The 18,336-nt window shown below is 46.9% G+C and overlaps 1 protein-coding gene and 1 long non-coding RNA gene across 2 annotated transcripts in view; one reads left to right on the forward strand and one right to left on the reverse strand.

Annotated features, from left to right (window-relative positions):
* LRRC75A (leucine rich repeat containing 75A) overlaps positions 1-14,209 on the forward strand; it is a 95,888-nt gene extending 81,679 nt beyond the window's left edge. The window contains exon 4 of the mRNA XM_030027560.2: positions 11,948-14,209. Coding sequence (XP_029883420.1) covers positions 11,948-12,533 — 586 coding nt within the window. The 3' untranslated portion in view covers positions 12,534-14,209. The remainder of the gene's footprint in view (positions 1-11,947) is intronic.
* LOC121233581 lies at positions 1,152-8,418 on the reverse strand. Its single transcript, XR_005933327.1, has 2 exons — positions 2,158-8,418; positions 1,152-2,012 (listed from the first exon to the last, which is right to left on the reverse strand). It is a non-coding gene; the product is annotated as an uncharacterized LOC121233581 (long non-coding RNA).
* Positions 14,210-18,336: the final 4,127 nt, after the last annotated feature.

Genomic DNA, 18,336 nt, shown 5'->3' on the forward strand with positions numbered 1-18,336 from the left:
GTGTTAGAATTTAAAGAAAATGTTGTTTATTTTATTGCAAACTATTGTTTGTTTTAATGCAAACTTGAACAATTTCTTATTCTGGTACAATTCTCTTCCAGGAGGTCATTTACAGAAGCAACAATTCCAACATGTTGTTTTCTTTTAAATTCTTGATTGTTTTTCTGTTGGCACTTGTGCAAATTGCCTTTTCTGCAAATGCATGTTATTAATGGGGCGTCAGCTGGAGTTTCTTATTACGCTGGAGTAGAGTTCATTGGAAATATTCCAGCACAGTTTCTCTATAGAAAAATGCAGGTTTCTTGAGAGCAAAATGCATCATAGGAAGGAGTATATATAATACATTTCATTTTGGGGAGGTAGAAAAATGGAGTACTCCAACAGTGGGATATTTACATTTTTTCGCAATAAGTTAAATAGAGTTATAATTATAGCAAAGCATTTTGATGGATCCCAAATGCTTATTTTTAGAATTTTGTTTAGCAGGAAATTAAAAACAAGTTGGGAAAAATCCCTGTTCGTGTTACACGTAAATGGTGGTTCTCATACAGAGCAAAAGACCATCGCTTCACCAAAGATTTGTATCCAGCCTCCTCGGCTCTGGACCATGATGAGGAGCTGGCTGTGCAGCACGCAAATGAGAGCAGCTCTTCTGCTTAATTATCCCTACTGGAGATATTTATCAAGTTGCTTCTTCGCATAACAGTATTTCATTTTCCAAGAAGCTTGTTGCTTTTAAAGGTTTAATTGGGTCCTTTTACTGAATACCACAGAGATGCTGTGAAATTATGATGCAGCAGTAATTTTGCAGCTGTAGACTCGTGAAAGCTGCAGGGAAAGAGCAGTTTGCTGATGGTGCTCGGCCATAGGAAGATGTGGGTGCTATTTTGGTCCATCCCAGACGTTTTGTTTGGTTTAACCTTACCACGGTACCTTCTCTAGGGGTTACCATGGGAGGGCTCCATCAGTGGCTATAGGTCACCAAATATCCACCAAGTGCAGCCTGGGAGTGAGTCCCAGCAACTGGACCCAGATGGACTTTCCTTGAGTTCCCGGGTAGTGGATCTGTGACTTCCACTTGGCCAATGTTAGTGGGTCAAATTTATGTGGTTTGGACTGAAAACCAAAAACATTGCACTTTTTTTTTCCCCCCCTTTTAAATTCATTTCAATAACTTGTTCAATGTGTCTGGTTCCTTTTTGTATAGTGATATTTTTCTCCTCGCCTTCCAAAATCAATGCAGTCTTTGCACATCCCCAGCCCATGTGTCCATGAAAGACAGTGCAGAAGCCAGTCCTTGCCTGCAGTTTTTGCCCGAGCTGCCTGACTTTCCTTCCCCTTGGTTTCCCTTCTCCTCTGCGCTAGCACAAGATTGAGGTACATCAGCCTTAGAAAGGGACTAAATATTGCATTGCCAAAATGCTTAATGCAAAGAAAATTTCTGTCCTTTATTTCCCTTCCTCAGAAAGATGCTCTAGGTTGGAATTAGAGGCATTTTGGAAGATGTCAAAGTAAGTTAATCCAGCCAGACCCAAACAGAGACTCTTCTCTCTTTCTTCTGTTCTCCATTCTCTTCTGCGCTCTGTTTCTCCCCAAAGAGATGCTGCACCCAAAACATCAGATTCCTTCCTCCGCGCACACATTCTTTTGAACATTAGGATGCTTAGGTGTGTTTAGAGCTGGATCTGGGTCTTCAAGGTCTTCAAAGCCACCGCCAGCTCTCACATAACTCAGCCCGTGTAACGTACTCAGCAGAAGAGCCGAGGGCTGTGCCACGAGTAGGACATCTGATGGCACAGTGACATCTCATCCCTTCAGCGCACCAGGGATGAATGAGACAGCGTCCCATCCCCTGCAAGGTGGGAACCCATCTGCAAGGTGCAGTTTGTGGGCTGTGTCCCTCCTGATCTGGGTTTGGGGTGATGGGCTGGCGTTTAGGCACCAAGGGCTGGGTGACACTGCTCTCTAGTGGATGGCTCTTCATCAAATGGGTCGAGATGAAGGAGTTGAGGCTGGTGGAAAGGGTGGATAAAAATGACTTTTTCTTGTTGTTTGTATCACGAGCTTTTAGAATTTAATACGTGTCTGTGGAGGCATTACACAGGCGTGGAGTAATAGTAAAGAAATATACATCAAAGGTGCTTGACCTTATCTCACCATAATGGGAAGGATTTATTGATCAAGATCTTTCTGATGCCAATGGTCCCTCCGCTACCATGCCGTGGCCGAAGCCGTGAGACCGGTGTCAGTTCTCCTGGCGCAGGAGATGCTCTTGGGTGCACAGAAATTACTCTTCCCTTCAAATACCCCATGCACGGACCAAGCTTTATCCCTGGAATAGAGGAGGAACAGGCCTGTGTAGCTTGGTGTGGAGCCAAAGACAATTCAGTGGGATTTGGAAAGGAAAGACGTGTAAACAAAGAGCTATTCCTGGAGCAGCCCGTGCACTTGAGCACGCAGAGGAGGTAGGCTGCAAGCATCATACATGCAGCAACCAGCAGCATGCAACGCTGGGGATCCTGCTGCAAGAGGAAAAATCAGAGAAAATTTTAGCATTCCCTGCAAGTATGCTCTTAACAGGATGCTTAAAAAAACGCCATGCTGGATCCAAGAAATAGCCCAGTGTTTGGTCTTGCGATGGCAATAGGAGATTCTGTTTAGGGATGTTAGGGGATGTGATTCCCACAGAGCATTCCCAGCAGCCACAATTATTTTATAAATGGGCATAATAAAGTTAATTTTGATGTCACACATCAGAGCCAAAATTAGGAGCAAAGCCGCCAGATGATGAGCGCCAGGCTGAGCGATCTGCCCTTCCTAACTCCCCAAAATCAGATGGCACTCACTGGACGAGCGGTCTGGAATTTTGATAGCAGGGGAAGGAAGTTAACAACGGGGATGTCTAGACTTTATGACGTGAAAACTGCAAACCTTAGCAAAACTGGGAAGGATCTTGGAACGAGAAGAGACCAAAAATAACTAATCCCTACTGGTACCTTCCCTCTTAACAGTAAAGACTTAGGAATTTTTTTATGTGTTTATTGGTAAGCTCTAAAGGGGCTTTAAAGTTACATATTTTTATATTTATATATTTTTAAATCCTCTTTACGCTGACTCTCTCTAAGGAGAGGAGTGAAATCTTTCCAAGCTATTCATTTGTAAAGGTGGTGAAAAACAGAGACTTTAAACTATGCTGTTAGTAAATCTCTAAACCTTTCTGTGGCAGTAAACAACAAGCTAAACCAGCTAATGAATAATCACAACAGCACACACACATGCTGAAGTGTTGACAAGTAAAACTTAAGAATGAAGTAAAAGGTGAGCGTGAGCTGTGGAGGTCCAAGGTAGGAATCGCGTGTCTCCGAATTTTGGAGAATTTAGCAACTCCAGTTCTGATCTGGGCTCTGTCTACATTATTTTTTGATTTCATCTTTCATGTTTTGATGAGTGTTGGGCTTTTGTAAAACAAAAGAAAGAAAAAAAAGTTTTCAACAAGGCAGCATCACAAACCTGTTAAAAGGACTTTTCTCGAACTTGACTTGGGAAATACAGTCCTTTCCTTGCCACTGGCATAAGTAGAAGCATTTTTGCTCTGGGACTGTAATGCCTCTCCCTAGTTTAAATAAGGAGCAGCTGCAAAACACACATACACAGGCACATGCATGTATATTTTTATATCTCCCCAGCCTCCTGACATAGCCTTTGGACCAGCCTTTGAGGGTCCCACGACCATTACTGTTCAGCAACAGGCTGCTCACATAGGATCAAACCATCGATCCTCGTCCAGGCTCCTGGCGATAAAGGGAAAGGGTCTTGTGTTGGTGCATTACAGAATTTCTACAATTACACTCCAGGACATAGACCCAGCCATTTTTTAAACTTTTGTTTTTTTAAAAGCCTAACATGACTTTGATGTTATCAGCCATAGCAGTGCCGTGTCCGCTTTGGACCTCCCACAAAGCCCTTGATCTCAGTGACATCCCATGGCTGGAGCTAGGAGGTTAATTTGAGCTCTGTGTACACACTCATTCCCTTTTATCCACTGGGAGTTTAGTCTTTCAGCATCAGTGGGTGTCCCTCGGCTCATGCATTAAGAGACATGAAGTCTATTCTCACCATGTTTTATTCATCCTTATCATTATATGTACATTATATATATAATATGTAATATAGTATTATATACACCTCAGTTACATTCCTCATTTAAGCTAAACAGTTATATTTTCTTGGCTCTGTTCCTCCTCTGAGGCTGGGGGAGCTTAACCTTTTTGTCAACATTATTACTAACAGAGTACATGCATTTGTTTGTCTTCCTTTCCTCCATTTCCAAAATATCTATTCCAGTGTTTGACTGTCATCATTTGAAGCAGGAGCAGGGACTTCGAAAAAGCTATTTAATACTTATCTTTGATACCACCAGTATTTCAGGACAAGTCTTTTACCTCAAGACTTGACTTATTATGTTCAATAATTTTTTGCTGACATTTTTGTAAATAGTTTTCTCACTAGTGATATCATATAAATTTCTTACTGTAATTCATCACTCTGTGGGGGTCCCTCTTCTTCATTTTTCTCAAGCTACTCCTTTGCCCTCCAAGCAAGCAGCTCAATAGCCCAATTATACTTTATGACACGACACATGAGTGTCTCATGTCCTGATTTGTGCAGTGCTTTAGAGAAATGTCATAAATTTAATCCAAGAGGAAATCCCTTTCTTTTAATTCTCTTTGATCTAAACATCAATATTCTTGTTCATGGGAACATTTTCTGATCTGATTCAATACTGCATGCAAAATAGCTCTCGGTTCAGCATGAGTGTGTATAAGTCAGCATCCTGCCAAAGTGTTATCAGGAGTTTAGTGCATGGTTGTATACCCAATCCTATCGTTACATTGGTCAAAACCCCATATACTCTTTCCAGCTGGGAAAAAAAATCTGTCTCTTCCCCAGTGGAATAGCCTTATAAAATGTGAGGATGAAACCAAGTGGGGGTAACTGATCCTCCACTAAAGCTCGTAGGGATTTGTTTAATGGTAAGATCTTCCTCCAGAGATTTGGGGCCATTCTGTGGCAAACTTCATGGCAGGGATAAAAGTTTTTACAGCTGTTTGTTAACATAATATCCTCCTCATTTCCATGAGGTGGTTCAAAATACCCACAGAACTGTATTTATTAAATCAGGTTTGGGATTTGTTTGTTTGTTTCCCGAGGGACAGATTGAGCGTAGGCTGCTGCGGAACAGCAAGCCATCCCCCAGGACGAGCACAGGGCTGCTCTGACCCGGTGATTCGGGAGATTTCCTCTGCCTTTGATACAGACTGCAGATCGTCAGGGTGAAAAGGCTATTTGTACCAGATAATCAATCCGTTTCAGTAGGTATCAGCTAAATCCCTCTCAAGGGGAAAAGGATAGAGCCCTAGTGAGAAATTCTCTTTTACTTGCTGGCAGAAACTGTATGCATGCTCCAAGGAAAAAACCAAATGTGAAGCAATATTGAAAGCAGCTCAAAACAAAACAAGAGCTGCCCTGAAGTTATCCGCATTCCCTCTTTGTTATCTTCTTGGTTTTGCTAAATTAAAGCCATACTAGAAGTCCCACAAGAAGCTACATGAAGGCAGGCGGGCAGCATAGCTCCTTGCAGGGGATATCCATGCTGGATAAAACAAGGATCAACCCCTGGATGCTTATTTTAGCCATGCTATTAAATGGTTATCACTTATCCGCAGGGATGCTATGTGCTTTAATTGACAGCGAGATCCCGCTATAACCAGCTTAGGTGCTCAAAGACTGAAAGACAAGAGTAATTTGGGGTTTTGGAGGTGGGAAGAGCTTGTTACCGAGGCATCGCCCCGGCTCCAGCCTCACTAGACCTCGCTCGCTGGGGCTGCTTCCAAAAAATGATGTGGCAGTACATATGGGAGAGAAGTAGCTGCCAACATATGAACATCAATTTATTTTTTTTAAACATAAATATACTATTTCATTGGTTTCTTTCCCAGTGTTGCCAAAAAATTACCAGTAGAGAGAACCACGTCACATTAACAGCTGCCTTTCTGCCCACATACAGGTTAAATGAGACCTTGTAAGGGGATAAGTATAGATCTTGTTCAATTACTGTGGAGGTGTGTGTTTGAGGTTTCAGCTAATCCAGCAAACCACGAACTGCCACTAATAGAAGTGCCACCGCAGCAGCGAAATGGGTCCCCAAGGCACAGGAGAGTTTAGTGAGCGTACAGATGTGCTGAGCACCAGGACATTATTGACCTACCCACTGGAGCTTGGCACCAGATCATTTACTAATAGTTTTTGCACTGTATGATCTGTCTTGCCATAAGAAAAACCAAACCTCTTACATTAAACAAGGGAAAACATCGGCAGTTTTGTAACTTTTTTTAAAAGCCCTCTTGTTCTCCTGCTACCGAGGTATGCTCAAGTACTGATCCCCCACCTAGGTAAGTTATTTCTACCAGAGCTGTTTGCTCCTAGAAATTTTGAGCTATTTTCTTACGTTAAATGAGCTTTAAGACTAACCTAACACTGTTGAAGTGAGGGCCCAACTCTTTGGATGAACGACGCTTAGGTTCACCCTGGCAATTTTGATTTAAAACACATCCCTGTGGAAGAGCAGCTCAGGATCTTGCCTAAGCCGAAGGGGATTTGCATCAATTCATTGACGTAACTTTTCTCTGGCTGGTTTTAGTCTGGGTAGCTATTTGCTTGCACCTGCATGAAAAACAAAGACTAAGTTAGTAATTGCCCTGGCTTAGACTGAGCAGCCTGGGCTACTGGAGTGAGGCTTTGCCCCCTTGCAAAGCCAGGCTTAGTGCCGATGGCAGGGGAAGGGGATGAGGGACCAAGCCCAAGCTCTGACCCTTCCTCCAGCCCCTTTGCACGGCCCAGCTCACGGCATGGAATAAATGCAATAACCAGTAGCATTATCCATCACACCCCTCTCCGCTTTGCAGTGCAAGTTTGGTAACACATTTAATTTTAAGGTGACGTAGAGGGGTGTAGCAGATGCGGCCCAGCTTCACCGCGTCTTGCGCCTGAGAGGAGCCCAGATGGGAAAGTGCTAATTGCACCATTACACCAAGGCACCAAAATTAAAAAGAAGATTAAAATTATAGACATTGTCTGGCCAGCCTTTTGCTAAGCAGCCTGCGTGAATAATCTTTCCCAGGGCAAACCAGCAACTGAAACGTGCAGATAATAGTAAACAGTAACAGCAGCTCTCATTAGCCTTTCCTCTCACCCCAACCCGGCCATTGGCTAATGTGTGTAATAAGTCACTTAATGACCCAAGATTTGTTTTAAAAAAAGGTTTCCAGTCAGATTGGTGTGCTTTTGAATGGGCCTCAATCACAGATTCAGAGCCTGCCGTGGGTGATCATAGGCTGGGGCTCCTGTTTATTGGTAAAGCCCTAGCCCACTTAGCACCCAGTAAAAACCCTTAGCAAACGGCTCATCCACCAGACTGGTTTGGTTTCTTCTCTTCAGACCACAGCTCTCTTGCTAGGATGTCTGAAGCAAGTGCAGAGAGTTGGAGCACCCAGCTGTGCTTATCATTCCCACTGGATTGCCTTCATCCATGTAGGAATGCTGTGTTGTAACCCAAAAAAATCCCACTCGGCTGCATAGGACCCTGCAAGAGCACAGCTCTGTGCCGGGGCTTCAGTTTGTATCAGCTAAAGCTGTTCCTGGAAAGCCGGAGGACTGACCCTCTTGGATTTCATCTGAGCTGGAGAAGTGAAAGCACATATTAAATAAATAATACAGCCATAAAACCCCAACGTGCTGCTGCTCCCTGGTTTCTCTGCTCCTGGTGCTGTACGCAGAAGGAAAGGGCTTTCCCTCTGCCGCTGGCTGTTTTGGTTTTGCTCTTGTGGATCTTGCCGCTCCCGCGATCACCCATCTCCTCGGAGTCCTACCTAACCGTGCTGGATATGTCCCTTTTCTCCAGTTTTCTGTTCTTGAGACTCCATTATGGATTTTTTTTCTTTCCGCCACCAACGGACAAGGCGTTTCTCATGATCTGCCGCAGCCTCGCTAGTAGGGCTGCATGTCAAATTAAGAGACGGGTGCTATTTCTTGCAAAACGTCCCAGATGTTTGTCGTTCTCCCCATCTCCCATGGCTCCTTATCGAGAGCTACTGGGATTGCTGTGCAGCGATGAGCTCCCACAGCCCAGAGCCCGTCCCAACTTGTGGCACAAGCATGGTCACAGCAGACAGCGCTTGCTGAGCTGTCCCAGCTCGCTCGCCCGATGCCGTACCCCAGTGCTTGCTTTATGCCAGGGTTGCAGTCAGGATGATGGATCAAAATTACCCTCAGGTCTCCCAGGTACTTAGAATTAGAAGGTTAATAAGAAGGCAATCGCTCTTCTTAATAGTGGTAAAGAAATTGGCCAACTGCTGCACAAACCCATGTTTTTAAGGCTGATAAATTAATTTATGCAGCTGCCATTTGGGCTAGTGCCATTCAAGCATTTCTGGGGAAGATTTGCTGTCGTCTTAGATCCTGCAATGCCATTCCTGGTCTGTCCCCTCCCGCCTGGCTCGAGTCTGCTCCAGCCCATGGCAATGCCCCCCCAGCAGCAGCGACCGCAGCCAAAACAAGCTCCTCTCTTCAAACATAAAATCCCTGAATAACACACACACAGCAGCCGAGCATTTTCTGGGGCGTGAAGCGGGGGGGGGGGGGGGGGGGGGGTGGAATTGATTTCCTTAAGGAGACCTTAACGCTGCATAGCCTAGTTTAGGTGAAATTCAGTCATTTTGCTTGCAGCACAAGAGGCAGGTGCCTTTCTGTTAGAGCAGGAGGGTTGCACTGGGCCACATGAGCCCCTAAAGGGCTCAGGGAACCATGAATATAAAAAAAAAAAAAAAAAATCTCGTTCTTTCCTATGGGGTGTTCCCTGAAAAAAAAAATAGTTCACGTGAAATGACTGCGATCCGAGAGCCAGGTGACGATCAAAGCCTTTTGCACAGTTGTTGCATCCAGCTCCAAGTTCAGTACCTGCTCGAGCCGAGGAGGATCTGTGAAATTAGCTCCCTTTCTGCCATGCTGCAATATCAGAAAGCCACAGCTTAAGTGCATATTGAAACTAGGAGGAAAGCTTGTTTTCCTAGTGTTTAGCCAAGCCTCTAGATGGAAGTTGACTTTAATCCCAGTGCTTATCTGCATCCATTTCTTCCTTGTAATAATATCTTCAAAGGAAGAGCAAGAACAAAGTACTGCTAAACGGACCGTGGAGCATAATCCAGCATCACCAAGGGAACTCTAAAGGAGATCTTTCACCCCTCCCAGCCTTCCCATCACAACATGGTCGAGATTCGTGAGATGTTTCTGCTTTAAAAATAGCACCCAGGAGTTTGCCTGCTCTCCCCCCCAGCTCAGCTGGGTCACAGCCAGGTCTCCATAGCCAACCTGTGGCCATGGGCACCCAGTACATGGGTTTTGTGCTGTTCAAGAAAGCAGAAGAGTAGCTCTGGATTTGGAGACTCTCTTGTTAACTGGCACACAACTTATCAGCATGGACCTTTGGAGTAAAGCTCTCATTTTTTTTTCCCCTTGTTTGAAATAACAGTCTCTGGGCAGTCAGCTCTCACGGGCAGCTTGGAAAAACAAACCCAGAGGAGACATCAGAGCATCTTGGCCCCAAGTCCTCCACAGCATTACATTATCTGGCCAACAGCTTAACCCCAAGTGCAAATGCAGTTGCTTTCTCAACTGGTGCACATGCGTGTATCTGATGGCAGGCAGGACATCAGGGCAGCCCTGCCACAGCTTGTTCTGTATTTATTTGCTGCTAAAACCAACGCTAGTCCTGTTAAGCTAGTTGCTTTGCTGACTGCATCAGCTGCATTGCCCCACCAAGCAAGGTGGCCTCCTGCGATGATTTGGAAATCACTGCCTGTTGACTCAAAGGCAGGCAGCTAATACTCTGCAGGGCTGCGAAAGACACACAAGTAAGGCACCGCAAATAGCTCCGTACCGTTGGCAGAGCAGACATACGTGGCAGATCACCATCCATACCTTCACAATACCTTATACAGCCCCCATGCTCCCGAATCTTATTGCCTTCTTGATGACTACAGATAGTCAAACTAGAGCACTTGGCTCACGCCCATGCGCACATGCATTGCAAGTGCCATCCTTCATGGGGAGGACAGACACCTCATGGCATGTCCCCTTCTGCTGCTGGGCTGAGCCAGGCTTTCTGCTCTCCCTGGCCCTCTCCTAACGCCTTAAGACGTTACCTTGGAGCAAACTCTTTAACTGTAGGTCATAGCAATTTCAGCCTTCCTGTGATTATTTAGGAAGGTTATTCTGGTGATGACGATTTTGGGAAGTACACACACATATACACTTTTGAGGGATTATTTCCATAGGAACTGCAGGAATTTTACTCCTCCTTGGCTTGCAGGTCTCCAGTACATCAAGTGGCCATGGCAAACTCCTCATACCCCAGTGGTGAACGCGGGTATTGATCAGTCAACAATAAAATGCTTTGGTACTTACAAATAACCTTCATTTCCTTCCACCCTGCCTCTATTCTAAGTTATTGCCCCAAAGTCTAGTGGGGAGCTCACAACACCTTGCAAGGTTGTCTGTCTATGTGCATTATTTACAAATTAAAGCTCAGCACAATTTACAACTCTCTAGCTGTGTTACTTTTGGAACTCCTCAGGGGAAAAGCCCAACGCTTACCAGCTGCCTGCACCCACCCTCCCAGATCACAAAGAGCTCATGGCTTGGGACGCACTTTGTGGAACCAGCTGTACAACATCTTACCGTGCTGTGCAAGACGAATTTCAAACAAGGTGTGATGGCACCGGAGCAGACGCGCTTGAGCAGCTGCCCAGCAGAGATGGTGGGCTGGCTCTGCGGTGGGCATTGCTCGGTGGCTAAGCAAAGCAGTGTTAGTGCTGGTTTGCATTTTCGGCTAGAAAAAACCAACAGGTGCTGGGCAGAACCGTTCTCTGGCTCAGGCTGTAATGAAAGGCAAAAGCGTTTCCGCAGCTGGCTGGTTTGGCGTGAGGCTAAAACGCCTGCGCCACCGCAGCAGATGAGACATGTGCGCTCACCAAGTTGACGTGAGCAATTAGCATGCATGAAGCTCCTTCCACCTCCTAATTCACTCAGAATAACAACTCATTAGCAAAAAGTCCTCAGCAGTGCTAGTCTGCCGACAGGTCCTCGTTGTAGATACGTTCTTTGATTTGCTTTAGAAGATAAATTGACCTGTGAAACTCCAGTCTAGCTCATGCTAATGAGTCTCTGTAGGGTCATTGTGAGAATTAATTTATTTGTCTAAGGATTTCTCCGTAGTGCTCATCTCCTCGGCAGCTAGACTGAAGAGACATAATAGGTCTAACACGCTGGAAATACTAGATCAAATCACCCAACCCTGCAGGTGTCTGTCCTACATTTACTGTCTTGGGCTAAAGTCATTCTGGCTTGGGATCTCAGTTTCCCACCTGTACAGCCAAGAGGACAAACACATGCCCTCTCGCTCAAAGAGCTTCGTAACCAGCGGTGTGAGAAGCGTTACAGCAGCACTAGCAATTCCTGTCCAACTAATCAAGGGCTTCCTCACTCTTTTTTGCACCTTTAAAAGCATCAGGCTGGCCTCTTTATTCCAGGGTTTTGCAGTGGCTGTAGAAAAGAGCTCTGCACTCTTTCTGAATTAAGGTTTTTTTTAATCTGGTGCTCCTTGTTTCTGGCCCTCTTCTATCAATAAACAGCCTTGAAATGTCTCTGTGCCCCCACAACTGCACAGACGCACTCCTGGCCTCTGCAGAGAAGATGGTTAGCCCCAATTGAACATCCTACCTAAATAACTCATGTTCTTGCTCTCTCCGAGAGAGCCAGGGAGCCCAAAGCGATGCCACGGAGCAGAGACGTCCCCCCACATTAATGTCCCTCTCCTTTTCTTCCCCCGCAGCTTGAAAGCTGTCCTGATGGGGAAGCCTCAGGACAACACAGTGGACTTGTCGGGCATCCCGCTGACGCTGAAAGACTTGGACCGCGTCACGTCCTACCTCCAGCACAGCTCGGAGCACATCGACACGGTGGAGCTGTGCTTCACGGAGCTGACGGACGACATGCTGCTGCAGCTGCTGCCGGCGCTCTGCGTGCTGCCCCACCTCACCACCCTCTCCCTCAACGGCAACCGGCTCACCAAAGCCATCCTACGGGACCTCACCGAAACCCTGAAGGACCCCAAGAAGTTCCCCAGCGTCACCTGGATCGACCTTGGCAACAACGTGGACATCTTCTCCTTGCCGCAACCCTTCTTGGTCAGCCTAAAGAGACGATGCCCAAAGCAAGGCAACTTGCCAACTATTCTGGAGTTTGGCGAGGGTCAGGTAAGCGATTTGGAGAGCCAAGATGGCCTGGCTGAGAGCCAGGAGGACCTGCGAGCTGGACCAGGCAAGACTGACAACATAGGCTTGCAGCAGACGGACAGAACAGTTGAGGCTGGGGAGGTCCCCAACTCGGAGCAAGGTGCTGCAACACCGCAGACATGATGTCCGGCTCCGTGGCTCTTGGGTGGGCGCGTTGAGCGAGGATGACTTAAAACCGAGACCTCAGCCTTGGAGGTCCTGGCGGAGGATCGATTCACGCGGTGGGTTGCTTCGGGAGTCCGGACTGCTGCCTTCCTCCCGTACGATGAATGTCAACTTTTTTCTTTTCCAAGACCACATAAAGGTGATCACGTTGAATACTTGTATTTTATAAAAGCTGGCCAGGTATTTTTGAACATTAGTGACGTGCTATGCTTTTTAACCTCTCAAAAACGCGTCTCTAAGGTGGTGTAATACGAGGCCCTTCCTTAGAAGAGCACAAAAGGGGAGAAGAAAGGTGCCCAGACTTTGCAGGGAAGGGCTCCCTTTCCTTAGTGCTGGATCCCAGCCAGAGCCCCGCTGCTCTCCCACATGTGATGGACAGACAGCAGTCACCCCAAAGAGGACTGCCGCCGAGATAAACCTTAAATCCTTTCCAATCCTGACTTCAGGAGATGCTGATGAATAGCATAACTGCTGAGATAGAACAAAAGTCTGATCACACACTAACCAGGGGTGTTTCTCTTAATATAGCGAGCCAGCCCAGAGGGAGAGCTTTGCTTTCCTGGTGCGGAGCTAAATCCCAGCCTGCAGCGTGCCTGGATGGCATTCTCAGCCTCCCGCCTTACCGAAATCAGGCTGGCGCTTGTGCCTGCCCAGTATTTATTCAGACGTGAAATCCAGTTTCCCACCAGCCGTGCTGCTGTAATAACTCCAGAGCTTTTAATGTGGTACCTGGAGCTTGCACCAGCAACACTGAGAGTATTTGATCCATCCTGGGGAGCGATCCGCAAAATCTGGAGCCGGGCCTCAGCTCAGGTTCATTGCTGCTGTTGACAAAAGAGACCACCATACTGAAGGTTTATAAAAGAAAAAAATAATCCTGGGGTTCATCCCTGTATCACTGCCACTGAGGGCTGGGCAGACACAGCCAGCTGGAGATTTAAAGCCTCCGAAAGGCTGTTGGGTCACTTGGCTGTGTCCATCCCTCCCAGACCAGAAGTGCTTTGTTTCTAAAATGTCATTTTGTTTTTTTCTAAAAGAGACAGGGGTTTGATTTTATTTTATTTTGGATGGAAAATGGATCACCCCAGAGCAGCAGCACTGGAATGGGCACTTCGGCTTTTGAACCAGAATTTCATTTGATCCTAAACCTGGGGGAGGGCAGGAAAGTGTGAAAAACTTCCTCTCCTTTACATTCAAAGGACCAAACATGACTCCCTTTGCTAAGAGGGAGCCCTTTTCTATCTATCTGTTCAAAGCCCATCCCTGAGCAGCTTTACAGCATCGTTTTCCTGGCTCACAGCAGTGACTCTCTGGCTTTGCTGCTTCTGGGTGCAAACGCCGTCAGACTTTTTGGTCGTCTCTTTGGCTCTGTTCATTTAACATCACTGCACCGGGAAGCTTTTTCCAGAGGGGCTTCATGCTGTCGGTTGTTGTTTCTCCTCTGTACGCAAGTAGATAACTTAGAAGAAGCTCTGCTACTCGTTTTAATACATTTGGCAACGTTCAGTATGATTTGCATGTATCCAAGCCTTTTTCCTTTTTTTTTAATGCTAACTCTTTCCAACAGGCATGAAAAAACTGTTCTGTTTGAAATAAAGGAGCTATCCGTAATCAAAATGAATGACAATGTTTAATAAAGACCCAGTGTTGAATTTTTCCTCTGTACAGGTTGAAATGCCCAGCTGGCAGGCCAGAGCACCCCAGCAAAAAACCAGTGCTAAGCACTGCAGCTCTGGGTTCTCCAGGGTGCTTAAAAAAAGGGTCGCTGTAGCTGGCTGGAGAAATAAATAGCCCAGTTTATGGGCTGGATTCTGCAGGGTGGGCACAAGGTGGATGCAGAAGCATCGTAAAAGCATCTGTTAAATTTTAAATGTTGCCAGTGTGCAAAACCAATGTGGGAGAAAGGAATACTGAGAATGGCATACTGCTCCACAGGGTATTTATCTCCAGTGTTACAGTCTCAGTGCACTGAAGGAAACGGCTTTTTGTTTGCAGCAAGGGCTCTCTGTATGATCTTCGTTCCAGCACCCAAACCACGGCAGGGGACAGGACATGGGGGCCAGCGTGCTGGTGGGAGCAGGTTTGTCCTAACACCCAGGAGACCTCTCCCGCCGCACTTGGGGACTATTTCTACCCTTACTACAACTTTAATAAGGTACCTTTAGGAGAGGTATAAATTAAGCAAGATGTGATACACCGGGTTGGCTGGGTCTCAGCTGCATCCCTAACCATCAGCCCATCCTTGGGGGAGGTTGCACTTCTCCCGCTCCCCAGTAGCCACACACAGGGGTCTCCGTGCCTGGAGCGGGCTGTGGGATGGAGCTTATGGTACGTATGTTTTGTTCATATGGAAAGGCTGACAGGCAGCACGTAGAGCCTTTGCCTACACCCAGGGCAGGCAGTGAGACACGGGCAGCAAATCCACCATCGCTACTTCATCCGCCACGTGCATAGGTCGCCCTGCTGTGCCAGTAGTAGATCCCGCATGGAGATTTGTTAACTCAATGTATGGGGATTTCATCAAGAACAAGATTTCTCCTTGCAAAAAAGAAACGCCAGCAATTTCTTCTGTAAGAGGTTAGGCTCTGGTTTGCTCGGTACCTCAGTACTCAACACTGGGCTCCCCTCCTTATGCACAGCTCAGGCCCCTCTGTCTGTTTAAATTATTTCAATCGCAAGCTCCTTGCTGCAAGCTTTTTATCTTCTGCTAAGTATTTGCACAGGAACTAGCCATCCTGGGCCTCAGTATCTGTCTGGACCCCCCAGTTTGGCCATGCAAATTCATCAACCAGAGGCACTTTGCATTTAGAGCGCTGCATCATTTATTGATGCTTTGCACGCTCAATTCCCTCACCGACACAAACCACCCAGGAGGTCGCTCCTGCCACATTTCCCCTCCAGCTCAGCTTCTACCTGCTATGAAACACATCAATCAAGCAGGAGACATTTTGCATTTATCAGGCTTTTTCTGCCAGGGGTTACCGGCAGCCCACCAGCTCAACTTTCAGCTGCAGAGGGCTAAATGCAAGGCTCTGTCCCCAAAGCTGCCGCAGATGTGCTGCAAATCAGGCACACCTCGTCCCAGCCGTCCCCCTCCGCTGTGAAATGCTGTCGGTGGGTCCCTCGTGTGATCATCCGGGGCCGCGCTGCGAAGGATGAGCCTCTGGAGAAAGACCCTACATCCCTCAGCCCTTCGCCCTGTGCAGACATTGCACCGCTTGAGCTAGCTCTGCTCCACTGGTACAGACAGACTGGTGCCAGTATCTCTGTGCCCAACGAGGGTTTAGCCCTACTGAGAAAGGGAAATAACTAGAAAGGGCCTTTTATCGATATATTCGTGCATGCTGAAGCATGCACCAAATTACTGACTCTCATAGGAGAGAAAAAAACCCACAGCTCCAGTAGAGACAGTTACTCAGTTATAAAAACAAGAGGGCTTTAACTAATCAGTCTCTTCCTTGCAGTGTGGATTAGGTCAATTAGCCATTTACTGCACTTCAGGATGATGATGATCCTGTGGGCTCAGTAAAGAGTATTTTTTTTTTTAAGAATGTAGCATGAGATTGCTTCCCTTCCCAGGTCATCAGCATCAAAAACAAGCTTGGAGCTCACTCCATATATAATCAATGTTCCCTGTGTTACACTGGGCTGCTTCTTCTGGTCAGAAGCTTTTAAATGGCCCTAGAAGAAGGATTCGAGTACTGAAAATCACTGCTGTTAGAATATTAAAGTTGACTGAGGTCATTTCTTGTCAAAGGGGGGAGGAAGTGGCCACCATAAAATAAAAAAGTCCATAAAACATCCAAGCCCTGTTTGGTTAGTTATCTCCACCAGCGCTACACAGCTCTGCCTGTGCATGAAGGAAACTAGTCTGTGGGAGAAGATTTATGCCTTCAGCAACAAAAATGTAATTGGAAATAATTCTGCACAGATTGAAGAGCCCACACTGAGGGGAATCGAAACAGTAGGCGAGGAATGAGAGAGGCATGAAAGGGCTGATGCTACACGCTCTGGAGGGCTCGTTCCAGCTGGGTTATCTCGGAAGAGTTTGCACAAGCCCTGTTTGGGTTTTGAAGGTGATTATTCATTTAAAATGAGGGTTACATTCCTGGGGGGGCTAGGAGCAGGCGAGAGGGCTGGTGATGGTCACCCCCAAGCATGGACTGCACTGGAAAACAAGGAAAGCACTGCTGGGGGCATCAAGAAGCTCAAAAATACTTTGGGCAAAAGCATTGCTTGCTGCTCACCAGTCCTTTGGAGAGGAGCAGAAGGCTGCAAACGCCTACCCAAAAGTGCCGCAGAGGAAAGGCCAAAAAGTGACCTAAAGGACTAAAGGGATACCAGGGAAGGCAGCAGCGGCTGAGCCGGGGAGCGGGCTGCCCCAGGCAATAAAACCACACCGGGTTATCGCACTGCAGCTCACTTTTTGCATTCAGGCACAAATGTTTCAGTGCTTTCCTATGGTCCAGCACACCTCATTTCGGCGGCGGGAGAGGAGGAGGCTCCTGAGCTCGTGCAGGGACCACTCATGACCTCAGAAATGCAAAAACTCCCATTTTCCATTAACTAGGAGCACATCACCGGTAGCTGCTATTGCCAAGGAAACCGATTGACCTTATCAGCAGTATTCATGTATTAATCCTTACGAGGAAGGGAAAAAACAACTAACCTAACCTCTCTGGTGTAATGTTCCTAGGTGAGCAACAGATGTAATCTCCTTCCAACCTCTTTGGTACACAGGTATCGTCCTGGAAACATCACGCAGTGATCCCACTCTTCCTTCGCTCCAGGGGCAGTTGAGTTTTTACCTGCCAGGGTGCTGTATTCCACCAGCAAACTATACACAGCAAGAGGAGATGATCTTTCCAGCTCTATTAAATGTCTTTAGCCTTAAATTCTGAAGGACAAATGGGCAACCAGGTCCATCCCTCACAGACCTCCAACAGCCTCCAGCGGTGCGAGTCTCACCGTTTCATACCAGCGCGCCCCATCTTCACAAAATATTCTCAAATGCTCAACAGCTGTAAGCAAAAGAGCTGATGACCCTGCAATACCAGAACCTGCTGGGCTTTGGAGATTCAGTCTTTCCTTTCCATGCCTTGGGGGGATAGACGTCTTCTAAGATGATGAAGTGGATCTCGATGGGGATCACTGCCCTCCCTTGCAACACCCCACAACCAGCGATTGCACGCTTTCAAGATATGGGTTTGCACACACCCAGGCAGCACATCATGACTGCTACTTATCACCCAAAGCTAGCCAAAAAATAAGAAATACAACAGGTTTGGGTTCTACAGTGTATTTACATGTGTGTGGTCAAGGACAGCTTGTCCACGAGGAAGGCAAAGTGAGGAGCAAAGACCATCTCCCCGCACCCGTTACAGCCACGCTCTCCGCTTTGAGCCCAGTGCAATAATAGCCGGGGCAATGCCACGCTGAGCTACAACCCCCACAAACTTTATCATAAATGTGAATATCTGCAGCTAGTGACTGCTTGCGGGCAGGAAGGTTCATAGCCAGGAGACAGGCAGAAGAGACAGGGAAATATTAGTGCAGGGCTGGCTGCGAGGCTGCCCGCTTACTTCACCCCACTGCAATCCACGCTCTGCTTGTACCAGAAAAGCTCCTCCAAATCCACGCAGGTGCAACCCTTTCCTCACCAGGACCAAGCCCTGGGGGGATCGAGGCTCCTCTCCCTGATGCGCACAGCCCAACGCATCCTTTGCTCTCGCATTCTCACTCACATCCATCACACCCACCT

Source organism: Aquila chrysaetos, chromosome 10 (genome assembly GCF_900496995.4).
Source record: "Aquila chrysaetos chrysaetos chromosome 10, bAquChr1.4, whole genome shotgun sequence".
NCBI classification, from domain to species: domain Eukaryota; kingdom Metazoa; phylum Chordata; class Aves; order Accipitriformes; family Accipitridae; genus Aquila; species Aquila chrysaetos.